The 18,898-nt window shown below is 39.3% G+C and overlaps 1 protein-coding gene across 2 annotated transcripts in view; it reads left to right on the forward strand.

Annotated features, from left to right (window-relative positions):
* ADGRD1 (adhesion G protein-coupled receptor D1) overlaps positions 1 to 18,898 on the forward strand; it is a 157,566-nt gene that overhangs the window by 74,819 nt on the left and 63,849 nt on the right. For both annotated transcript variants that reach the window (XM_080559658.1, XM_080559659.1), the window contains 2 exons: positions 11,394 to 11,467; positions 13,421 to 13,544. In XM_080559658.1, coding sequence (XP_080415784.1) covers positions 11,394 to 11,467; positions 13,421 to 13,544 — 198 coding nt within the window. The remainder of the gene's footprint in view (positions 1 to 11,393; positions 11,468 to 13,420; positions 13,545 to 18,898) is intronic.

Consider the following 18,898-nt stretch of genomic DNA (forward strand, 5'->3'; position numbering starts at 1 on the left):
TTAGAAATGAAACAAATGAAGCAGCATGCTTATGTCTCCCACCTGGAGTTTGGGGAGAGAGACGTCAGGGGAAGAAAGTCCCTGCATTCACTGGGAACTTAATGAGATATTCAGATGATCCAAGGCTGCTTATCAGAAAATGGCACAGTATTAGGCTGTATGTGAACACAGACTTTTACAGTGGTCTTTGCAGTTGTTAGCTGTATTCCCACTGTGCAAAGTGTAACAAGATCGAGGAGATGTATTTTATTCTGAGATATTACAGACTAAATAGGTAGGATAATGGACGTGAAACCAAACACACAGAGTCAGGAAAGAACCAATGAAAAGTCACGTGAGGAAAGAGAAATTGGGAATAAAACCAAGTATCCTGAATCCAAGTGATTATTTGATTACACAGAGTAAACATTCCCTTATCTCACCTAGTGGGCCTGAATATCTTGGGGCTTAAGCAAGCATAAAGTTTTTGCAATATTTTCCAGTCTGGTTACAACAGCCTTATCGTAGAAGGACTGTGCACTGTATCCTTCTGAAAGTCTTTGTCATGAGATGTGGCATTGCAATTGGAATGTTTATTGTACTCTGTCATTATTTATACTCCATCGCCTCCATTGACTGCCTGTCTCACCCGCTCTCCAGAGATTAGCAGAGTCAGGGACAGGATAAATGATGATTAGTAGCTAGTCAAGGGATATAAGAACTGAAAGGGTCAATATAAAACAAAGCCTGCCACATATAATTCACAAAGAATGTGAGGCATTGCTTTTCATTCGCAACATTCGCATAGCCAGGATTTTAATGAGAATGGAAAATGCTAACATATAAATCCAATCCTATAAAAAAAAATTAGCAACGGGCGTACTGAGTGGTAAATATTTTTACCATTAAGCCTGGTACTCTGTTTCTGACATGAACTATTAAAACTCCTCCTAAAGCTTTCATTAAATCACGTCTTCAAAATGCCCTTTAAAACCTAGGCCTTTGTTTGTACAGAAATCTTAGCAAAGATGACAGTACAAATACATAATGATGAACCAGTTGAATATCTTACACAATCATGTTTTGTTTTCAAAGGACACAATGCAGACCTGATCAAATTCTGACTGAAACTCATGAAGGGGCTTCTCCAGACATCTGAAGAAGCTGGCGTTTTCCTTCAGGAGTACATTTTTTTCCATATTAGGGTATCTGTGTCATAAACCAGAGTCCCAGTATGTGCTAAACACAGAAAACCAAAAGCTTTGTGCCCGTGCCTTGAAGGCCTTGGTCCTTCAGTGCTCACTTAACTCTTGTTGCATTGCTCTCATTTCTGTTCTGCCTCGCCAAGGGCTGCCAAGCCCTTGTATATGCAGGTGTGTACAAGGGAGATGGGACTGTGCTTCAGCTGGAGCCCTGGGCAAAACCTCACTGGCTTAGCTGGGATCCCAAGGGAGACTCAGGGAGCCTTTCCTGGGACCAGCAGCCCTTGCCCCCTTGCCAAACAATCACAGAATCATTTAGATTGGAAAAGACCCATCAGATCATCAATTCCACCCATCACCTAACACTGCCGAGTCCTGCTTCATGTGCAGCATTTGGCCGTATCAGACCTCTTGCAGTCCCAGACTGCCAAAGCTGTCCATTCCCAGTAGCTAAGTTTGTCCTTGCAAGCGAAGTGCAGGGCACTGAAGTCTTCACAAAGAAAGATAAATGTAGTATTCCCAATAATTCCATAAACACTCCATTGTTCCTGTTAGTATCGTGCAGAGTACGTGAAATTTTAATGATCACTGCTCTAAGCTGTCAGAGTCCTTGTGCTCTTCAAAATAAGGACACGGACTATGGTCTTTGTGCAGGAAAATTAGGGCATATTTGTGCTTTTTCTTCCTGTGTACTTAGAAAAGGCAATATATATTGATTCTTCACTTGGAAATCTGGTAGTTTTGGGCTAACTACAGTGGCTCATTGTGTGAAAAAAGGTCTTAATAAAGTCTAAAGCCTCTTCCATAATAAATATGAGTAAATATTGATTGATTCAGCTTATAATTAATACTTTCAGTCTTGTGAGCAACAGATGTTTGCTAATCCAGCCCTCATTTGTGTATTGGCAAAGAAGTATGCAAAACTGAAACCAAAAAATCCCAGTGGGACTTACTGTTGGGTTTTGTAGCTTTGTGTTGTTTCTGAATTCAGGGCAACTTCTCGCTGGGGCTGGTGCATGTTAGTTGTAGGGACTGAACCTCTGTGTCAAGGGTTTTCAGTTTCAGCTGAGCTTTGTGAAATCTACTTATCAGCAATCCAAGCGTGTCTGGTTTGGGATACGAGTGACTGTGACTGTTCTGCAGACCTTGGAGCAAATGCTGGCAGGCGGTGCCCGCCTCTCCGTCCCGCTTCCCTCCCGTAGGCACTGCCCCGCAGTGGGCAGCGTGCCCAGCACCTATCCAGGTCGTGCTGAGTTCTGCCAGTTTCTTGTTTCTGGTTTAAATTCTCTCTGCCCAAGTCACTTAGGGACTGTGAATCACAGCTGCAGTTTCAATGTTAAATTGGGTGTCTTGAATGGTTCTCATCAGATGCAAATGTTTCTCTTAAAAAAAAAAAAAAAAGCCATAAGGAGGAAAAGCCTAAGCAATGTTTTGGAAACTAAGAATTGTGGAAATATTACCTAATAGGAAAAGTATTCTTAAAACTGATTCTACTCTGTGCATCCCTTTAAAGGATTATGCTTTGTGCCTGCCTTCTGGTCCCTGTCACAGCTCCTGTCATTGCCTAGACATTGCTTCCTGTTACAGAGCTCTGCATTGGGCCTGGATAGTTGTATAGCAAAGGGAAATATTTCTGCCTATGTCAAAATATTATAGGTGAAGGGGGGGGGGGGGAGGAAATCACTTGTTTACCTCTTTCGCTATGGTTCTGTTGGATTAGGAAATATGTCCATTTTTAATAGCCTTTTTAATATGAATCAAACCATTTGTTTTCCTTCAGCAGTACTTTCACATGAGTTAAGAAAATTAGAGGGAGCTAAAAAGGGGTGTATGGAAGGGACATCTGCTTCTTATTTTATAAAAGCAATGCATAATATAATATATAATATATTTTTAATATAATAATGCAGAGTAGCAGGAAAATGCATAACAAAAAGAAAGAAACAAACAAAAAATACCAAAAGACACTGTTGTCAGTTTCATTAAGCAATTTTGGAAATTTATCATGGGTTTGTATCAGCATGACCACGAACTCTTCTTTATTATGTTGATTGTAAGCTGGCTGGGGGAAAACTGAAATGATAGTTTATTCATCTGTCCAAAAAAGGCCAGTAAGATTCTTGCACCTTATGTCACTGGAATTTTGCAGGGCTGGTGGATGGGTTGCACAGACATCTTTGTAAGTATTTGCATTTATTCACATTAAAAATACTTTTTTTTTTTCCAAGGGGCATAAGTATGCAGAAGCAGCAAAAGCAACATAATCTTGGATCAGATGAATGGCCATGGCAAAAAGTTGCACTAACAACCAATCTTGGTTTGTACTACTTGAAGTAGTATTTTACAAAATGGCTTATTGGAAGAACCAGGCCAAATGCCCAGGTCTGGGGTAGTTTTGTATTGTTAGCTTTTTTATTGTTATTCTTTTATCTGTCCTGATATATTATTTTCATCTTGGCCCATCTAACACAGACATTAAAACAGTTCAGAGCATAAATGATATAGATCGGATATTGGTTAGGGGATAACAGCCCTGTAGGATTCTGTGTTCACGACCTCTCAGCAAACTCCAATTCATGTAGGTCTAAAAATAAAAAGAGGGATATATTTCTTTTTATTTATTTACTTGCCAGTGTGATAAACTATTTTACTCAGTCCCTGACAATCAAGAAGGTTTTATTTTTCTCTGAAGTGTGAAGTTCTGGCTGCTCTGAGTGTGTGCTGGAGGGGAGAGAAGGGAAGAGCAGAAATGTGCTCTGCAGGGTTGTGCCCACACATCCTGCTGCTGCTGCTGCTGCTGCTGCTGCTGCCAGAGTACCCTAGAAACACTGCATGAAAACAGAATAAGGTCTTTCGAGCAATGAGTATCTGCTTCAACATGGGCACCTTGAGTGAAATAACTTGCATTTTAAATTACCTGATTCAAATTAGACCTGTTTGAAGCCAGATTGCATCCATTAATTCTGGAGAGGTAATACCCAGTTGGAGGTTGTGCCCTCAGCCAGGTGGAGGCTACGTGCAGTGTCCCGAGGAGTTTGGTGGCAGTGGCTCTGCATAAACAATTCGATCAATAACGCAAGGGAAAGAAACTGGTCCTCCCTTGCTCTCATCTAAATCGACGTGCTAAAACTTAAAGAAGTGAGAAAAACATGTCCCAAGTGTTTAGTATCAATGATTTAGCTTTGCAGTCCTTTGTCCATCTCTAGATATCTAAACAACATGCTGGTTTAGAGGGCTGTGTATGGATAAATTTTGTACTCACACATGGATATAACTGTTTAACTGGAAGGACATATCAAAACCAGCTGACTGCTAAATTACTAATTAATCAAATGATACTATTTCTAGAACAAAAACATTCATATTTTCACTTTGTAATTCTTTGGAACAGAACAATGCTGTAAGGGGCATGAGAAATCATTTTTTCACTTAAGCATAAAAGCTGCCTTAGATCATCAGTTCAATCCTCTGTTTACTGGTACTCATGTAAAGAAAGGCTGCCCTGCTAGGCCCCATTTCTCACTGACTGGCATTTTAAAATTTTAAACATCAAATATTTACTGATGTAACTTGGTTGCTGCCCAAATTGAATTTCAAAGGTCCTTATCCTGCAGTTTCTATTTGTGCAACTCTATGCATCTCTAATGAAAATGAGCCTTCTCCTTTCCATGGCTATTTTTCAGCCTTTCTGTGCTTTCCATTTATTACCATGATTTACAACAATATTGTGAGTATTATTAATCCAGATTGCAGTCAATGGGAGTTTGGCATGCTTTTACACTGCAGTACTGTGTCTTAAATAGTTTTGGCTTCCGAGCTGAAAGAATTTGCCATGCAACTGCTTGTCTCTGCCCAGTGTTAACAAATACATACAAAGCAATCATCGTACCCGTATGCACCCAGGCCAAAAAGAACGGAAAAGGAAAGAAAGATATTGTTGCATATTTGAGATCTTTGAAATTGAGGAATGTATGCAAGCATTGTCCATAGAGGATCCGTGGCTTGGTGAAGCTGAGCAAGGTACTTTTTGTTCAGAAGCTCCTGAGTCCGGACCTCACTACTGACCCACTGATGCCATACTGTGTTAACTACCTGAGGGATCTACATAAATAAATCCTCTATGTTAGGGTGGAAATTTTTAGCTGTAAAATTATAGAAAGGCCATTTGGGAACTATGTATGTGTGTTTAGAGAGACTGTAATCCTAATTCAAAGGTTGCAGTCAGTTTCCATTGCCAAAATTGCTCAACAGTTCAGCAGCTTTCCTTGAGCCTTCTTGGGAAAACCTGACTTTTATGCTATTTAGCACCCAAAAACAAAGAGGAGAGCTATTACCTTTTTAACACTGTCAAGGCATTGCAACTAGCGTACATTTAGCAATCATTGCCCCAGCTTTTGTATGTGCTATAATGATTATCTGTGCTATAAAGAGCTAACCTGAAGTAGATCAAAGAGACAAGCTGAAGGGAGATGAGCACCAAGGAGTAGTTTCAGTTCTTGTAGACCAAAAGCAACTGTTTTGCAGATGCACAGTGCCTGACAGCCGCACTGAGATCTGCAAGTGCTCAGGTGTTGTCTTGGCAGCTGCTCCATGAAGCCCCTTGCTCAGTGCCATAAGAAAGATAGGATGCTGTTAAGTGAATGGCATTTTTATTTAAAGGGATGCAGAGTTGCTACTCTAAGAAAAATAGCAAGATCTTTTGATGCTGTACACATTCAGAAGTAATCTTTTTTTTTTTTATTTTTTATTTTTTTGCTGTGCACAGTAATTGAGAAAAGAAGTACCAGGACAATTTCCTCATCCATTCCCTCCTCATTTTCTTTCCCTCTTTATAAAAATATGATCTAATAGAACAGCCAAGATATTTTTCAGTCTGTTGCTCATAGGGTTTTTTTTGTTTTGCTTTTTTTTGTTCTCACATTGCTTGCCTGATAAAGCAGCTGTTGAACAGAGAACTCTGAAAGCTAGGGAAAGCTATTGGAGTAGTATTTGATTAACAATATTCTTGCGGGAAATTGATATGTTGACTCTTTTTAACCTCAGGTGAAGGAAGATTAAAAAGCAATCCATATTCAATTATATATGCCAACCTGCTCGGATTTTATATGCCTTTATAGGACCTGATATTTCACTGTTTATTTCCTTTATATTATATTACTTATATTAAAGTCCTCCACTCTTTGTATTACTATGCTTTAAAAAAACAAACAAGCAAACAAACAAACAAACAAACAAAAAGAAACAAAAAAAACCACCACACCTGTATGTCTGTTCCATTAAGAAATATGCTCTGAGGGCTTTCATGTTGACCCTGGGAGCCTACATATTTTGCTGCATTGCTTCAGTAAGTGTGTGCTGGCATAGCTCTGTTGACCACAATGGAACTGTTGATTTACATCAGGTAAAGGTCTGGCTTTTATGCACAACACTGTATAATTCCTTGTAGATAAGATAAATTCATTTTTGTATAATTTGTAATAGTTTTTTCATGACATATGCTAGTTACATCTTAGGGTGAATCAGTCAAACAGACTTTAAATTACAATGGTTGGGTGATCTAAGTCCCAGTCCTTTGCAATGCAGTTTTCTCACAGCTTGGAACAATACAGCCAATATAGAAATAGGTAGGTAGTCTTTCTTTCTCTTTTCTTCTGTATTTTTATTATTATTATTATTTTTTCTCCGGGAGCTGAGTAGTTGAATGTATCTTAAAGTTTTAATTTTCTAAGTAAGAGAAGTGGATTGTGTTAGAAGGAAAGTCAGTGGTCATGTGGTCCTGCATAGGTCACGTGAGCAGTTAGGATGTCACAGTGTGGACAAGAAATCCTTAAATTAATAAGACTAGTCTCTAACTTATTCCATAAGCTAGAATTAAGGTTTTGATTCACAGACCTGTAAGAATATTTCAGTGTGCTGTGAACTGCACAAAAGACACAAGCGTGCTGAAAAGTGACTGGTTTGCAGTAGAGCCCTTTCTCGACACTTTCAAAATGATCCACAGTGTTTGGATGTTGAGAGGACAAGGCTTCAAAATCTCTGAATTAAATAAAATTCTGTATTTTGTAAACAGAGTCAAATGAACACCAAATTTAACTTAATATGGTAAATTATCAAGTGCTTTGGATAAGAGAAAGACCAACATTAACCTTTGGGCTTGGAGCTACTGAGTTTAGACCAATGGCAGATCTGGCCCAAAGAAATCTCCTTCCTCACATTTGAGAAAAATATATATTGAATTAGAAAGTGCGCACCCTCCTCCCTTGGTGGCCACTAAGTATTTGTTTGCTTTTTAAATTCAGGGGAGGAGAGGCGAAACAAGCTAATCTCACAAAGGTTCACCCCACCCTCTGCTTGGCTTCTCTTCCTTGGCAGAGCTCCCCAGCAGCAGCTGGCTGGCTGTTTTTCTTCTGCAATTCTGTTCATGACATTTCCTGCAACTAGGTTTTTCTGAAGGCTTCCAGCAGTCCTTTCAGCCCCTCATCCCCTTTTTTGGCCTCTCCCCCCACTAACCATGGCCTTGTGCCTAGTTCCCAGCAGCTTAAGTACCGTATCCCCATCACACATCCACGCGTACACTCTACATACCCTCAACACATACAAGGAGTTTCTGTGGCTTGCATGTAAGTCTTACTAATTTACCAAAAAGCAGTGGTTAGAATAAGGGATGCTGAACCACTCTCTTTCTGCTGGGGGTCTAAATAGAGACATGGAGCTTGCACCGTGTTTTTCAGTGACATGGGTTGTGTTCCTTGCTACTGCTTCCAGTGCCCTGCCCTTTGCTTCATTTAATGTAATTCTTTTTGAAGCTGCAACACGTACCCCTCTCCATGCAGAAGAATGGATAGAAAGAACTGAAATTAAGGAGAAGACCTGACAAACAGACCCTGCATTACTAAACATACTGGCACTTTCTCTCTCCATACTGCTAAAAGCTGCATAAACTGTCCTTTCATAGGCTTTTATAAACATTCAAGTGACTTATTCTTTTAGTGTAAAAGCCTACTTGTATATTAAGTTCTTTGTTATCAATGACATTAAATCAATATCCTCAGTGCTACAGGATCCAAGTCACAGCTATGCTGTCACACATAGTTTAACTTAAGAAATGCAGTATTGAGACACAGTCTGTTCGTTTTTCATAGAGTAATTTAAAGTAGAGCTGTTGAAGATCAGTGAGGGTGTATTCCTCACTGTGGCCAGTTTCTTATATGTTGGGTGGGTTTCTCTTCTGTTGACAGTTTTATTACAGAGTTTCAATGAATTCCGAGAAGATGAGTGTTACGCAGTTATCACGAATAGCACTGAAAAAGCCTTGTGACGTCTGCATTGTGCGTGTTAAAACACTGAACATAGTCTTTGAGAAAATTAAATAGTTGAAGTGGTATGGATTCTTTTTGTATACACATTATATGTATTTTTTCCATGTGGGTTTACATGCGATTCTGGACAGCTCATAGTCCAGAGACTGTATAGCTTCACTTGGTGTACTTCTTTGTCTAATGAGTGACATCTGTGTTTAGAGTCAAAGATGGAGAAAAACAGTAATTCGTCCCTTGCCAGAGATACTTAATTGAGAGTAAAACATACATCTGGCATTTATTTGTGTGAAAAGATACACAACTGAAGTATTATGTCTTATTCCAACCTGACCCTGCAGTGCCCTTTCCATTTAGTACATTAAGAATCAAGATTTATCTACAGATATTTCACAAGTCAGAAGTGACAGTTATTGTATAATCTTAGCTGCTATTACAGCAGATCTCACTCTTTTTTTTTTTTTTTTTTCCAGCCACTGCTTCACTCTGTCATAAAAGTGAAGTAACTTGTAATACAAACTGACCATGTATTCTTTCAATTGCTTACTTCAGGAAAGCTATGTCATGATGGACATAATATTATATAGCATAATGGCCAAACATTATGTTACGTGCCCTTGCTGCTGGTAAAACAAAGTGAACTGTGCCAATAAAACTTTAGGTTAACTGAAGTTGCAGAAGGCATTTTTCCAGCCATAGGTTATGTCATTAGTCTTCTGCAGTTTCTGAACTTGTGGTCTTCAGAAGTAATCTGAACAGCAAAAGGTGGGATTAAAGGAAGGAAGCAGTTTCTGCAAGGCACTCCATGTTTCATATGTGGTTTGGATGGTGTGCAAGACCCCTGCTGTCATTAAAGGTGAGGCTCATGACAGGGCACTTTCTGAAAGGAATGGGAAGTTCACGATTGATGGAACTAGCAGGGAACATACCAGTGAGCTCTTGGGGCTTTGTGCAGGACCTATAGAGAACAACCAGAAATGAAGGGCTTTCAAAGATGAGGAAGGACTCCCGTGTTAATTAACATCATATGGTTGGGCTTACTGCATCTCTGTAACCGCATCTGGAAAGTGGCATGAGTGGACAAGGAGTTATATCAGTGAGACATCTCCATGTGATGGGGGGCTCGTCCCATTGTCACTTCCCAGGTGCCACCCTCTCATGAGAGTGGAAGGGCAGCAGCTCTGTGCCCTGTCCCCCATCAGCATGAGAACCGCATGTAGCTGGGGGTTATAATGAATGTTGGCAGGGATACCGATTTCTTGTTCACGGCATTTTGCCATCAGACCACACTGCTGGAATTACAAATAGGTACAAAGTAGTAACTGCCTAAAATGCAGAGGGGCCAGCTTGTTTAACGAGCACTGGGGAGAGAGACAGCAGGCAGCCAGCTCTTTTCCTCCACCTGCTTGGACTCAGTTTCAGTCTCAGACACTTTAAGTTTCACAGTTTGCTTTGCTCCCCTCCTGGAAGAAGGCTACGGGAACTGACTAGAGCCGAGGGGGAAAATAGAGACCCTCAGCAGATAAGTGGCAATCTGTCTTCTCAAAGCTCCACTTCTGGGAGTACCTGGCCTGCAATCTCAGCTGTTTCTATGATGAAGTCTTAGGAAAACCAGGCTCAGTCAGGGAACCAGAAGTTCTATCCAGAAGTTGCTCAAGCAGATAAGAAAATTCCATTTATGTTATCCAGAGGTGTGAGTTAAGAAGATATAGATGGCCTTATCTACAGCACAGCTACTGGGAGTATGTGGAAATCCAGCATGAATGTCCTGGGTTAGAAATGTTTTATTATCGTTGGTAAGGAGGGAACTGTACTACCTTGTGCCTGACACTCGGACTTGTGGGAGAGGCGGAAGAGAATTGCAGAGACCTCTTGTACTTGCTTGAATTTCAGCATGCTGTTTTTTTCTTTTGTTTGTTTCCTTGTCTGTTTTTGGTGGTTGTTCTTTGTTTTTTGTTTGTTTGTTTGTTTTTTACCTTTTTCTTCTTTAAAACAAAGAGGAAAGTGCTTTGTTATTTTCTGGTTTGACAGCAGTATTGACTTTGTGTTGCAATAATCTGAGGGCTGTTAATTCACAATTTGTATTGAAGACTCTTGTAATTAAAAAAAAAAAAAAAAAAAAACAGCCTTAAAGTAGGATCTACCACAGAGTAGATCTGGGGGACTTTTATATTAAAAAGGGTAGAACAGATACTGGAAACTTCTGTTTTGCATATATTGTCTATAATGAACTAATAATTCACTCCAATATTGTTTTAATCATTTTGTCACGAAACTGATGCAATAGAGTGGAGAATGAGGTTTCAATCCTTTCTGAATGGAGGAGATTTTATGTGGCCAAATCTGTTTGTGAAAGATAAAAATTATGTCATCATACCGCCAAAATCCGTTAAAATAAAATCTTGGATTATAGCATTGCTCTTTCAGTTTGATTGTATATTTAAAAATAATCACTATGGTGGAAAGAAAATGTATGTGAGTTGGTCATTGTAATGCACATATTTCAGTGTTGTTAATCCTAAAATATGAGATTTTTATTACTTAATGTGAACAAAACCCAAAGAAGTGAAATATATGCTGAAAAAATTAACACATATATTTGTGCTTATGTGCAATAAGGACGTCTGTTTAGTTATTACTTAAATGGGATGCCAATTTCTCACTCCAAGTGACATGAATTTAATTCAAACATGTAAACATCAGACAATAGCAGCCCTTGAATGTTTGGGGTTTGTGTTAAAGGCATGAGAACTGAAAAAAAGAATTGCTTTCAGTAAGGTGGTTAATCTAGAATGTCTAGGGAAGTTATTAGAATAATAGGAATTTGAACTGGTTGAACAGTGGATTGTGGTTCTTTTTAAACATTCCTTCAGGGCTTTTATTTTCTTTCTTGCAGACTCCCAAACAATACAGCCTAGCACTAAATAAGAGTAACAGAGTTCATCTTTACTGTGCGTTTCTGGACTATAGGTATGTTACATAATTATAATTTTTCAACTTGATTTAATCAAATTGCACAGTTTGTGATGCTACATACTACCCATGTTCTTCTTGTTCTCTTTTATTTGTGGAAGTAAAGTAATGAAGCTATGGTTTACAACAAATGCAATCTCACAGTGGCTTTTTACCATAAATAGGAGCATTTCTTTTCACTGACCCTGTGTTAAGTAGGTGATTGAGAGATTGAAAAGTGTTGGAATCAAAACTAAAATGCAGACTGATACTGATCATGTGAGAGATTGAAAAGTGTTGGAATCAAAACTAAAATGCAGACTGATACTGATCATGCTTATGATGGTTTATGAATATATCCATTTGGGCAGATGCTTGGATGTTTTAAGATGGCAAGCCTCCAACAGAACCATTGTTTTCTGTGGATCTGTGCCTGTTTCACAATACCATGTGAGATCTGTATTTAAGAGCTGTGAGTTTTGGCCAATTCATGCAATGAAGAAATATTATGCCTCTGAATGCAAATTAGAATAAAAGGTAAATAAATGTCACCTTAAATTTCACTCAGGAAATAGGAACTATGGAAAAATAGCAGGTTTTTTTTTTTTTAGTTCTGAATATATTTAACCTCTTTGATTTCCAAGCATGCTGCTCTTGCTGAGTTAAATGAGAAAGAATACAAATAGTGAATTTTGAATTTCATGGGGATTAACTGTTTTTGAGCTGTAATAATATAAATTTAATTGATGTAGCAATGGCCTGCAATGCTGTGATCCCTCCTATCCAGCATGCACATGGGAAAGTCACTGTAATTGTTTTATTGAAGTTTTGTTTCAGGGATGTTGAACTGTCCCAGCTGTTAGCAGTTACTCATCGTTATGGTTACTCACAAATTACAATAAATTAGAAACAGATTTTACTGAAGCAAATTAATATGGTTGGGACATTGTTCCTGTATGCTTTTCCACTGAGGCTTGTGCCTTTGAGGCTTTGCCTTGGGATAGAAACTGAAATGTGAAATCTGTTCTACCACATGAGTTTTATTTGTGTCAGGATAGTCTTATTCCCTAGTGCATGGTAGTTAAAGAATAGGCAATTGGTTTCTGACCTACAGAAGACTCCCTTTGAGAACTCAAGGAAGTTTCAAAGGACAGAAGAAAGGTGAGGTAATACCTGTCTGTAAAATAAGCACCAATAAAAACATCACTCAGTCTAGCCTGAGGACTCAAAATGATATAAAAAAATAATACATAGTTAAGAAACAGACAGAGTTATGGTGCATGGAACTCCGCTTAGATGTGAACGTGTGGCTCCTATGTCCCCACTCTGTGGCAGGGCTGTGTCAGCACAGGTGTTTCCAGGTTTTCCCAGCTCCAAGAAGCAAACCCATGAGGATCACATCCCTGCGCAGCGCTGGGACCAAGCCACACGGCCAGGCCAGCCGTATCCTCAGTGGAGCAGGGGCTGCTCTCACTCTCCCTGAGAATGAAGTGACAAAAAGCAATCGCTAGGAATCATGGTCAATCAGTCTAAATTACTTTCTTTGACAGGATGAGTGGGACAGTGAATAAGAGGAAGGCAGCAGATATGATATGCTTTGACTTTTGCAGGATTATTGAAATGTCCAATATGGTAGTTCTCAAAATATAGGAATTTGGGTCTAGGTGAAATGCTATAAACAGTTTGCACAATATTATGAAAAAAAGTATATAGTTATTCACTAGTTATAGAACTGGGAGGAAATCTCTAGTGACATTCACAGAGGGGTCTGATTTGGGCCCTCTTCTGGTCAATATTTTTGTTAACCATTTTCATGATGGAGATGAGAAGACACTGAGAGTGTTTGTGAATGCACCAGCCTGAGATGGCTTTCAGTCTTTTATATCTCCTGTACAGTATGATGCATGTCGAATTAACCTCAATAAGATGCATTTTGATAGAGATTATGTTCCATTTTTGTGTGCTTTGCAGCAATGGAACTGGTGTCTGGTCTAATGAAGGTTGTGTGCGTGAGAGCGGGGACCTCAACTACTCAGTGTGTCTTTGTAACCACCTCACTAACTTCGCCATTCTGATGCAAGTGGTGCCTCTGAAGGTGAGATTAAGCAAAGGAATAACTGTTAAAAAATGCATCAATTGCATCCTCACACCACACCAGTAAGTGATTGTAACTGGGCTCATTTTTCCCTAACTCAGATTTATTCCACAACTTGCTGTCTGGGATGTTGTATTGCTATTTCTTCTTTCTTTTCATTTCTGAAATGGAGCATGGAGTGAAACACCTCTGGGAATCCCACCTCAGGTGGGAATCCTGAAGCACTGTACTTTATACTCGCCCTTTTATCCTGATTTTGTCAAGTACAGACCAGACTGGTTTTTATGATTAATTTTCAAGACTGAGGCAGCTGAGATGTGTCTGCTTAAGGCTTTTGGTAACTAGACTTGTGGAATATGAACAGCCGAGACTGAACTCCATGTGAAGTGAGCTCTGCTGCCAGCTGGTCCCTGTCATTTGCTGTGCCAGCTTGCAAGGGCTTCCCTGCTACTCTTCCTTCACCTAGCTGCCAAGCAGAGGCTTGTGTAGAAGAAACAGGAGAAAGAAATGGCAGTTTTAGAGTTGAAACCCCTTATCTGTAGTTTCTTTGTGCTCAGTTTCTTCATCCAAAGAGCTGACAAGCAAACGTCTTCTCAGCCAGAACATGACCAGGACCTTCTACTTGCTGCTCATGTTCGTCTCTGGTTTCAGCTGAAGTTTGATGGCAAACATGTCACTCTCCTCACCAAATACGTTCTTGTCTTCACGATACCTTGTGGTGCTACAGAAGGAGCAGAGTGTCTGCTCCTTGTAGGTGAAGTGCTAGCCTATGCCTGCTGAAGGACACTCTCTCCAAGCTCAGCACCAGGCAAGGCCAACCCGGTGCTGCACCTTAGCAGGCAAACAGGCAGCACTGTCATGAGTATGAGAAATATGGTTTTACTGCTTCATTTGGGTGTGCTACTGTCAGGGAGGATCCAATGGAGGTAGTGATAAAGCCCTTCTCTGGAAAACCCTCAGCTGATAAATAATGAATATATAAGATAAATAATTTACAGAGAGTACATTCAAAGTAATGCATTACCAATTGTCTGTCAAATTTATACTCTCAGGCACATTGTCAGCTTTCTACAGACACCATCCTAACAGTATAAATTAACAGACTGAAGAAGAGCTTCAGCAGGACTGTAGGATTCTTATTGTCACATTTATCACTGTGTGCTACTAACAAGCATGGTGTCCTCTGTGGTACAGCTAGAGGGTTTTTGTCAGCTCTGTTGGCCTGGGTGCACTGCATATGAGGCCGTGTCTCAGGCTCCTGTTAATTGGTTTGAGTGATGGGTTTGCCTTTATTTTAGACAGTAGCTTAGCTTAGCCCTGAGATAGGTACTTGTGCAGGATGGGCTGTATGTGCTCATGATGGCAGCACAGAGGTTCCTGCAGATAGAAACACAAGTCAGCGTGCAGCATAAGGCAACCATAGTCAGGGTTATCCCACTGAGCTGCAGCAAAGTCTTTTCAAGGAATGAATGATCCAAAACTGCCATTAGGAGTTACTGATTCAGTAACGCTGTTAGCACAACTGCTCACACGGCAATCCCAGTTACATGGTGTAATGCCATCGAAGGCAGGGTCACGGTGTAGAACAGCATGGTCTGCTATCCAAATAATTTAATTAATTCCTGAGCCCTTTGTAATGGTAGAGCCATTTAAAGATGGAAGGTAGCTTGTTCAGGTCACCCAGTTTTCATCTACCCATTATTGTCTTTCCTATTTGTAAATCACCTAATGACCCCAGCTGGTTTCCAAGTATCATTTTCCTAGGAACTCTTTGTACTCATAATAAAATGCAGCTTTGCCTACAGAGCTTCACACTTGTAAGATAAAAATAGGATGGCAGAAATACACTGTTATTAAAACTGTTTTAAAGAGCCATATACAGAGATTAAATGATTTAACCAGGATTAAACTGGACATTCAGCAACTAATTGCTGGTGAAAGATTATTCAGTTTTCTACTGGAGAATAGTTCTGAAATATCTAACTTTCAAACAAACTGATTTGAGATTATTATGATTAATGAGATGCTAGAATAAGTTTTAATATCATGCAGTATCAGTAATTAGAGATCAAAGACATTTTATATCAAAGTATTTGAAGTCAAACTTTCTTGAAGAGATCTGCGTAACTGGGAAACATGAAGGCACTGTCCAGTTTCTCACAGTCATTTGATGGTTCTGCTTTTAGAATTTTCTCCCATCTTAACTGTCTGTTCTAATTTGCATCTGCCACAGTTTTTTTTGGAATGTTTTTCAATTGCTTTTTTATTTCTTTATGATAATTTAGAAAACAAAATGCAAGTGGGAACCAGGATGCATAAAATCCTTCTCTATGTGATGCAGTACTGGAAAAGTCGATCCTGAATATTTTTTTTTCTTTCAAATTAGATTTAATTCATGTATTTTTCTGTTATAATTTTAACCCCTTACACCTAAAATCATATTTCTGAAAAAGAAGGTAATTTATACGTTATTGGCAGGAAAAGTGAAATGCTGCAAGGTGGGAGGAATTGCCTTGCAGTTGTATTTCCAGTAGAGAGTCCCTATGTTCCTTCTGCAAATCCATGAGAATTTGGAAAGCTTGTTGCAGATGTCACCGGAAGATTGTGCAGGCTAAGAAGACAATATGTATTCATTTATGACTTTTTAAAGTTCAGCCAAACATTTTTTTACCTGCTCCTCAATTGGCAGAATTTAAAAATGTGTTGTGGGATGGAGAAATCCTTGTTCACCGGTCCACACAGCAATGAGCCTGAACTGCACCTTGGCACGGCCACCTTGCCCTGTCCTCCCTGCTGGAGGGAGGTGACACTGAGAGTGGGCACAGGGGGAGTCTTGGATAATGTTGCCACGAAAAAGAAGAAGGATTCCAGCCCTTCAATTTTCCTAAATTCCTGTTCCTCTTGTTTGGTTTTTATGTAGTGCCTCTCTCAGAGTTCATCAGAAAATCTCATCCCAAATCTTTGACTAAAATAGACACTTTAAATTGGCAGTTTAGGATTATTTTAAGGTATTATTTTTATACAGTGGGGAAAAACAAACAAACAAACAAAAAAACCACAACTAATAACAATAGTATTTTCATTGTGACATTGGTATGAAGTTAAGATCTGGGGAAAACAGGTCCTTGGCTTTTGAGCTATACAAGCAGATTGTGCTCAGTTATAAATTCCTAAAACATTTGCTTAGTATTTGCTTCACATGTCTAAGCAATAGAGCCTACTGAATCAACTACACAATTGGAAACTTCTCCCCAGCGTCCTTGGAAGCCTGTTAAGTAAATGTTAAAACACTGTGGATTTTAAACACATATATACATGTTTATTCACCACGTTCTGAAATTCATGAGCCAAGGTTCAAAGGGCCCAAATAAATCACCAGTTTGAATACAAGATTGTCAATGCTGTAAGAAATTGTTACGATGATGTTATACTAGATCTTGAACTTCTGAATATTTTATTTTTCTTTTTATAAGCAGTGTTTCACTAGAAAAAGAGCGGGTGGGAGTAAGCTTCTGTCCACATCAAAACAGTTCTGTTTTTATAGCTATTATATACTTATGGTCATATAAATACAACTGGATGAAATTTTTCCATGTGAACTATATATATATATGCTAGATTCAATTTCTTACAAAAAGGGGTCTTCTTTTAATGGAAAATGTAAATGAATTATCAGAAGTGGAGTGCCTGAAAACTGTAGAGGTTTTAAAGAAAGGCTGTACTCTGGTTCAAAGAGGTGACTTCATTCTTAATCAGAATTCTCTTTTGGGTGCCTTCTACTTCCATTCCCTTATTTTGCCTTTCTCTTTGTCATACTGATAAATGCAGCTGTTACAATAGCACAAACAGGCAGACATCCTATCCAAGGGCATCACGACAGCCTTTAACATAATGCACTGGTCAGCAGAGACCAACATTGATGAGGAAATCCATGAACACTTGAGACCAGTTCAGTGTGATATGCGTTCTGATGCTCTCAGCCCTTCCTCATGAGACTGATTTTGTTTTTGCTCAAGAAAAAGGCATAAACTTTCCATTGAGACATTGCAGGTATTTCAAGTGACTTTGCTGTTCGGAACTGGGCAGCATGAAATAATCTCTGAGTTCAAATGAAACCAAGGTGTCTCTAAGCAAGGAAGACTGAAAATAAGTGAGCTTCCTCAGAAGCAACCTGCCACATAAATACTTGTGAGCATTTCTTCAGAGAGCAGAGCTTGTATGATAATTGTTTGCTAAGAATGGCGACTTTTTCTTCTGAGTTACGTTAAATTTGAACAAGAATCTCCTTGGTTAACTCTTTGTCCCTTCCCATGGTCAAGTCTGGCTTTTTCCACTTGTAGCGTAGCATGATCCAGACCCTGTCAGTTTGATGCACTTGGAACCTGCCCTAGTGCCTCCCTTCCTGCTAACACCATTCCAGCTTATTTCCACACCTTCACCAATATCCAGCAGCTCTCTCTGTATATTTGCATAGTTTGTACATTTCTTGTGAGCACAAATGACTTTATATATTCTCAAGATTCTCTATCATTGCTATTTTATTATACTGTACAGATCTATGTTCATACTCTGTATCTGGCTTGAGGAGGAATCACAATGTGTTATATGGATTTTATTTTGTTTCAGAGAGGCATTTTTATGAACAAATTTGTAGGATATCAAGCATCTGGCAGTGCTTTCTCTTGAAAACCTGAAATATTGTGAGACAAGGAATGCTGACAAACTGTTAGAGGTTTATGGGGCAGACTGTCAGGTGGGTCTAATTTCCAGGGAACACAAAAATGCAAGACAGGTGTAAGGAGGAAGCTGTGAGATGTAAGAGAATTTTTATCCCAATATTTCACAGAAAGAAATTGAACGAGAGCAGTGATGAGGGAAAGTTTTAAATTCTGGAATGTTAACTTAAATGTGAGAAAGTGAACCCCCACTCTGATATCTGTGCACTATACAAAAGTGTGTGGAAAAGAACTTCTTTGAATGCTGTGAATTAGCTAAAACTGAGCTTGGATTACAAGCAGAGCTGAACACTACTCCAGATTTTATATTAGTTTCAGCAACAGCTTGACTGCAGTAACGCCGCAGTGATTGTGAAAGAGTGGTACTAACAATACTGCTGATGAGCCTGAGGTCCGTGTATGCAGCTTAGCTGCTTTCGGTTATGCAGGGGATTCACAGTTGTAACAAGTTTATTTCAGGAATGAAAAAACAATCTTCGAAAAACTTACAACCATGTGGCACTCAGATGTGAGGCTGGCACTGACCTGTTAGCCTGCTGATGAACTGGCCACGTGGAGTGCCAAAATTATCTGTGTCTTTATCACTCTGCTGTTATGTCTGTATCGCGGCTGGCTTGA

The sequence above is a fragment of the Anser brachyrhynchus genome (genome assembly GCF_964034855.1).
Source record: "Anser brachyrhynchus genome assembly, chromosome: 17".
Classification (NCBI taxonomy): domain Eukaryota; kingdom Metazoa; phylum Chordata; class Aves; order Anseriformes; family Anatidae; genus Anser; species Anser brachyrhynchus.